At 35.0% G+C, this 7,284-nt stretch overlaps 1 protein-coding gene across 6 annotated transcripts in view; it reads left to right on the top strand.

Moving 5' to 3' along the window:
- The first annotated feature begins 3,787 nt into the window (after nt 1-3,787).
- LOC117166849 (mitochondrial ribonuclease P catalytic subunit) overlaps nt 3,788-7,284 on the top strand; it is a 4,772-nt gene continuing 1,275 nt past the window's right edge. For 4 of the 6 annotated variants that reach the window (XM_033351202.1, XM_033351205.1, XM_033351206.1 and 1 more), the window contains exons 1-4: nt 3,788-4,064; nt 4,174-4,272; nt 4,865-5,718; nt 6,209-6,461. In XM_033351202.1, the coding sequence (XP_033207093.1) occupies nt 4,231-4,272; nt 4,865-5,718; nt 6,209-6,461 (1,149 nt within the window). In that variant the 5' untranslated portion in view covers nt 3,788-4,064; nt 4,174-4,230. The remainder of the gene's footprint in view (nt 4,065-4,173; nt 4,273-4,864; nt 5,719-6,208; nt 6,462-7,284) is intronic. The other 2 variants (XM_033351203.1, XM_033351204.1) reach the window with 2 other exon arrangements.

Genomic DNA, 7,284 nt, shown 5'->3' on the forward strand with positions numbered 1-7,284 from the left:
TAACCTCACCGATTACGCTGGCAATCCTGTTCTTGCGTACTTTCATATTTTGACATTAATAGCAGTAAATGTCTGGAGTTTCGAAACCGCTTGATGCTAGCATTATTCGCCTGTGTCTGTAACCAGGGCACCTCTACGTGGTGACGGTGGGCAACGGATCCACATTGGCTGAGTCCCTGGGTAAACGGCGTTCATGCCGTCATGGCAGACACAGGTAAAACGTGTATTACGATGCAGGGAAAAACCCCAGTATCGGCGTCTGGTCAGGGTGGGAAAGCGGGCCCTCCGACTTCGTCATCATGCAACCGTAGCTTTTCATCAATGGATCACTTGGTTGGTGTAGAGTCCTAACCTAACAAAACCTGACCTAACCTAACTTAGCCGAATGAAATTCAACCATACGTGTAGCTATGTAAGCGTACTGTTCTTAGTCTTAAATGTGTGCTATATTTAATAAGTTAACTCGATCTTAACCTACAAATGAATCTATCTTAACAGAACCTAACGAAATTTTACTTAACACAACACAACTTAACTTAAATGTTCCCTTTGTAACACAATAAAATTCATTTCATTGTACTGCAGGTGGTTAAAAATTTAGACGCACATTACTCATTTGAAGAACCTTAGAACTATAAGTAGATTTGACCCCATTTCAATTAACCTGACAATGTTTGTATCAATTAAAATGTAGAACTGTAACTTAAACATGCAAATGAATAAGAAATGCAAAGGGTTACGCTTACGTTTAAGACCTGCATTCGTTTCCCTTTTCAACATCGAGCAAAAATCAGCCATCATGACCTCGTCCCATCTACCCTGATATCGTTGTTCCATCACTTATATGTCTTGATGAAAACGCTCCCCTTGTTCTTCGCTGAAATCACCAACATTTTCTGGAAACTTATCCAGATGGGAATCTAGAAAGTGAAGTTTTAAATTCATCAAGCAGCCTAACTTTTTGTAGTTTCTTATCATTTTCGCAACAATATTCTCGTAGTCTGGCCTTTTTTGGTTACCGAGAAAATTTGCGTTTACTGCTTTAAAACTTTCCCAAGCGTCCATTTCAATTTTCGTCATGTGACTCACGAAATTAGTATCTCTTGTCAATATTCGAATCTGTGGTCCATCAAAGACTCCTTCTTTCAATTTAGCGTCTGAAACATTAGGGAATTTAAGGGATATATACTTATAGCATTGTATATTTTTGTCTAACGCCTTGACAAATTGCTTCATGAGCCCAAGCTTTATGTGGAGGGGTGGTAGTACAATTTTTTCTGGATCAACGAGGCTTTGGTTGATGATATTATGAGAATCAGGTTTGAATGAATCTCTTAAAGGCCAATGTTTTTTACTGTAATGATTGGCTCGATTTCTACTATTCCACAGGCATATAAAGCATGGCTCTCTCGTGAAACCCGATTGTTAGCCTAATATAATTGTTATGATTTTGAGATCACCACATGTTAGCCATTTGTGATTCTTGTAATTAACTTTTTCAAGAAGCATTTTAACATTGTTATATTCTTCTTTGATGACCGTTGAGTGAGCTATAGGGATAGGAGCGTAAGTATTCGTGTTATGCAGTAAAACAGCCTTAATGCTGCGTTTTGACGAATCAATGAAAAGTCGCCATTCTTCGTCTCTGTACACATTTTTCTTCAAGTGGTTCATTAGTCCGTTAACGTCAGTGCATTACACTAAAGACGTCTCTTCGTCTTCAACGAAAAACTTTCTGAATTCTTTGTCCCTGTCGCGATAGAATGAAACTTTTGTCCTTGGCTCTAGAAGATTTCTTCTTTTTAGAAATGAAGCGGCAAATTCAGCGCCGTCTTTCGGTAATCCAAGATCTCTTATAAAATCATTCAGTTCTAGTTGCGACACTAATATTGGAACCTTCAATGTCATTTTATGCACGCCATATTCGTCATCTTTTTCGTCATTTTCATCGGAATCATCAGAACTATTTTCTGTTCGATCACTGGTTTCACTACCGTCTCCATGACGTTGACTTTCAACTTCCATTCTATCGTCTTCTAAAGCGCTTAAATCAGTCTGGCGTGCATTTTTATTGATTTCAATTGCTCTTGTGACTGTGCACACATTAGTGTACGAAATGTTATTTTTATTTTTGGCGTTGAACCCTTTGACGGAATTCATGCAAAAGTAGCAGTCCTTCGCAATAACGGGTTTTTTCCATGTGGTTGGAGTAGAGTACTTGCGGTACTTTTCGTTGTTTGAATTTTTTAGACGATACAACCTAAGTCTGCAGGAATTGCAAATGACGTGAAGAACCCATTTTGTTTCTTGGTGCAGCAATTTACGGTCAAAACACTTTTCGTAAAGACTTTTCACCTCCTCGTCGATTAATTTTCGCAAACTGCTCACTTCATATTTATTGCAAATGTAACAGAATGAATCTGAGCTATTCTTGTAGGCATGCGATTGATAAATGTTCGCGGTTTTTTTCCTTGTAGCATGAGACTCTACACCAACCAAGTGATCCATTGATGAAGAGCTACGGTTGCATGATGACGACGTTGGAGAGCCCGCTTTCCCACCCTGACCAGACGCCGATACTGAGGTTTTTCCCTGCATCGTAATACCCTTTTTACCTGTGTCTGCCATGACGGCATGGATGCCGTTTACCCAGGGACTCAGCCAATGTGGATCCGTTGCCCACCGTCACCACGTGGAGGTGCCCTGGTTACAGACACAGGCGAATAATTCTAGCAACAAGCGGTAACGAAACTCCAGACATTTACTGCTATTAATGTCAAAATATGAAAGTACGCAAGAACAGGGTTGCCAGCGTAATCGGTTAGGTTAGGTCAGGTTTTGTTAAGTTAGGATAGGTTAAACTTCTATGTAGGTTAAGCCGAAGCTGAATGAAACGGTACCGCAAACATAACGGGTCAACGCGATCAGTTTAATTGTGTTTCGTGAGGTTAGATTAGGCTAGGTTAGATTTATTTCTAGGTTAGGCTCGAGTTGACCCATTCGATGTAGCACACATTTGCTACTGGGAAAATATGCTTCCAGAGCTTTACGTGTAGTTCAATAAATTTCTATTAATTCAGGTTAGGTGAGGTCAGGTTATGTTGGGTAAAGTTATGTTAAATTAGTTGATATCAGGAAAGGGTTAATCCTTCACAGTTGTCGACATGTTTTTGAAGTGAAAATTTGCATCACTGGCATTATTTTGAAATTTATTTGCCTCAGTGCATGATTTTTTGTCATTTTTTGAGGTTATGGCTCAACCATGACGTGATGGGTGATTTTTGATACCGAATTTGAATTCAGCGCCCCAAAATCCATAGGAATACGTGTGTCTTGTTACCAGATCCGCACACTTTTTTTGTGTGGCTGTGTAATTAATTATATTATTATTATTTGAATATTATAATAATTGCGATAAAAAAACATTACTTTAGTAATAAAAAGCATAATACAAGAAAATTTATAAACCTTCATTTTTTTTCAATCGATAGTTTGAATATTATGGGATTATAATTCTTCAAATACGTTGCAAAGAAGCACTTTAAATTTTTTAATAACACGCTCTTTCATATTCTCATAAATACATGTCACATGTATTCGATTTTTGTTGTAGCTTTATACCATTAGTTACAAGACTGTTTTTGAGTTTTTCTGCAATTCGCACATGCAGCGTTCAACATGTTTTAAACTTCCCGCTTACCATCTTTTTCAAAATGAAGGTCGCCATACGATACTCGTTCAGGCGTGACCATAGTTAGTTGGATTATGCTCATGGTTGCTTCCATGGAGAAGCAACTATGGAGAATTCTCCATGGTTGCTTCGTTGTGATTACCATGTGCAGGAAATGCCTATTGTTAAGTATTTAGTCGGCGTAATTTTTTATAAAAGATGTGCTATTTCCATACAAAAGATAAATAATGTTATCTAAGGGAACAAATTCGTGATTGACATCTAATTAAACTGGAGGAAACCTAGAGAACGAAATGCAATTCGCAACATAACCTCAATCATGCAGTAATGAAATTACATTCATTAAAAGGTAGAGAAACGACTGAAATAAAAAGTAGGCAAATTTTATTTTAATACAAAATATTCGTTTTTAATTATATTTGAAGTATATTAGCTGCTTAATTTCTTCAATCGGAAGTATAATGTCATATATTTTATAATAGGGACCTAATTTTTCGATGGCGCTGATTCACTGAGAAATTGCTGTGACCGTGGCAAAAATGGAATTTGCAAAGATCGAAATCCATCGAAAACAATACAAAGTAAAGTAAACTTATAAAATGCTTCTACAATTCTTAAACATTTTGAAAGAATTTTTACCATGCATAAATTTGTTCGAAATTGTAAACAATATTTTCAAAATACCTATGACTTAGAAAAGCTTTTGTAGTCTTAGTTTATTTTGTACTGTTTTCAATTAATCTCGAACTTTGCTCACAATGTGACCCTAAAGTAATATTAATGTTATCTCGCATTATAATTAATAAAAGAGAAAAAGTAAATCTCTAAAGTTTTGCAATTATAATTCACGTTACAATTTACGTTAGAAGATGATGCCATACTGCAAAAGGTTTATTTTTCAGCGTTTGAAATTTAAAAAAACATAATGGCTGTCATTAAAGTCTGCCAACGGCGACTTCAAGCGCATCTGCTTTGAGTACCATTATAATTGCAACAATTTAGATATGTATTTTGTTTCTTTTATGAATTATAATACGAGATTACATGAGGTTACTTTATGGTTACGCCGTAGCGTGTCGCTTGCGTCCATTCGTTCCGCCAGGGCCCTCAATAATGAAAGTCTTAAATGTTCCAAAAGTTGACATTATATAATTACATTTATAATGTATGTAGGTCAAAATGTCTCTTCTAACACGTCGCCTGATGCGAAGTTTCCGTCAAGTACGTTTTCTGCAAATTGCTGCGGGCAGAGGAAGAAAACAATTGCCTTTTTTGGAGAGAATTTTGAACAGCGATGTAAATTTGGTGTCTCTTCTGGATTCTCAAAAGGCTTTAACTCAAGAAGACTGGAAGAAGGGTCGCGAAGAACTATTGGAGTTCGACTTCCTTAATGGAAAAAATATTGATGCTGCAGTTGCAAATCTTTGCTTCACTTTAAATAACACAAATGCTTTTATATCATATATACATTTTTTGAAGAACAACAACTATGAAATTAATTTGTACATGGCTGGGAAATATGTATTCATCTTTAGAGCTAAAAAGTCTATGATTACTGATTCGGAAAAACAGGAGATTTGTGCAATGTACGATTTTGTACGGAAAAAATATCCTATCTTAGATGCAGAATCATGTGAGAGATTTATCTATGGATTGTGTCTCACCGATCGGTGGGAAGAATCAATACAATTATTAGACATGATGAAAATGTCTACAAAAATCAATCCCTCGCCCTTAACGGTCATTATCTCGACGGCTTTTAGTCGTGGGAAAGCAGGTATTGGATGGAAATACATGAATTTGGCATATGAAGAAAACATACTTATACTTCCGGAAGCATATAGTTCATACTTACAGTATTGTTTAAATACATTCAAATCAAAAAAGGAGCTTGAAATAAATATGTTAAAAATGTTTGAGTTCCTTAAAGAAACGGAAAAAATACTTGGGGACCGCATATTAAATGATTATTTACATGCTTTTAAAGAGTTAGGATACACTTATACCCAAACATCTATCAGTCGCTTGTAAGTTCCTGGCATCATTATTTACTTAAATTAATTTCTATAATTCGTTAAAGCTCTATAACAGGGAAACAAAAAAATGATCCCTTTATGGATATATAACTTCTGCAAGGGGTACACATACTGATTATTGCAACCAGGCCTAAGATGGTATGGAGGCAATTGAGTCCTGGACTACCCATTTGATTGCTACCACTTTATATTATAAAATTTTATATTGTAACTTGAACTGGTTCCCATTGTTATTTCTATTTTTAAATTTATCTTTGAATGTTGCAATGCTTCTAACTCAATTTAGAATGGTTCAAACTTAAGACTGTGCATTTATTAAAACTTGCAGTCGGAATAATTAATGATCACATGATCGGGCAGTCGATGGACACCAAACCTGAAAGTTATGTACCCCTTGGGGTCTGAATTTTCGCGAGATAATTCAACATTTTAATTTTATTTTCTAAGTTTTTAAATGAAATTCATTATTTTTATAATCTAGAGGACGTTGTGCGAAATGTTCGCATCAATTGCCGGCTCCAGATATCTCAAAAGAAGAATTTGACAAGATGTCGAAACTTTTTATGGAAAAGGTGGTTGTAGGGGGCAATGTATATTACAATAGCACACCCAAGGAATTTAAACAATTCATGCAGTTTTTGGAAAAAGCGCAGCCATACGATATCGTGATCGATGGACTGAATATTGCTTGTGCAGGTGTTTTCGAGAAAGACAGGGTACAAAAAGCCAGTCGAGTAAGTAAGATTTAGGGACCCCACGAAAAACTAGGCACTTTTCAGATTTAAACAACATGCTTCCATTTTAAATAACAAATTTTTATGAGCAATAATTACTTTTCCATGTGTCAATTTTCTCAAAATTTTATCAAAACATGGGTTGTCAATTCTTTAAGCAGTTTATAATCTGTAAGTAATGGAAAAACAGATTACACCATTTGATTCTACAGAGAAAATTGCATAGGGAATAAATGCTGAAATGGTTTTCGCACTATGAAATTGTTTATTTATAGTGCATAACAAAATGGATAGAGACCAAAATTGTTCAACATATGAACTCATGTCATTTTTTCCGTAAACTCGAATGGCGTTTCTGTAACATACTGTACAGAATTAGTCAAATTGTGTAAACAATTAATTGAAAAATTAGATTCTTGTTATATTCTCTGTTACGCCTATTGGTCTAAAAAATAATAGTTTCTACAACATACTGATACACTGAAGTTTTTATTTAAATAAATTATTTATAACAACTTCATCATTTTTTGGATTACCAAAAAGGTTTTATTTTAAACTCTTATGCCGTGCACATTATTCGCAACTTTTAGAAAATTATATTATAATTTGGAATAGTTCTGAAATATTTTTTACAACAATTTTTTAAATGACGGTCATCCCCACTTTTTCAGATCGTTAGCTCCAATTTTTAAATTAATTATACATAAATGAAACTTAGTTTTAATACGTAAATTATAAAAAAATGCAGCTCTAGAAGCACACTTTAAAAATGCTTTATCAATTATTTATAGTTTTTTCTACTTAAATATCGTTTTAACCCATA

Source organism: Belonocnema kinseyi, chromosome 2 (genome assembly GCF_010883055.1).
Source record: "Belonocnema kinseyi isolate 2016_QV_RU_SX_M_011 chromosome 2, B_treatae_v1, whole genome shotgun sequence".
Taxonomy (NCBI): domain Eukaryota; kingdom Metazoa; phylum Arthropoda; class Insecta; order Hymenoptera; family Cynipidae; genus Belonocnema; species Belonocnema kinseyi.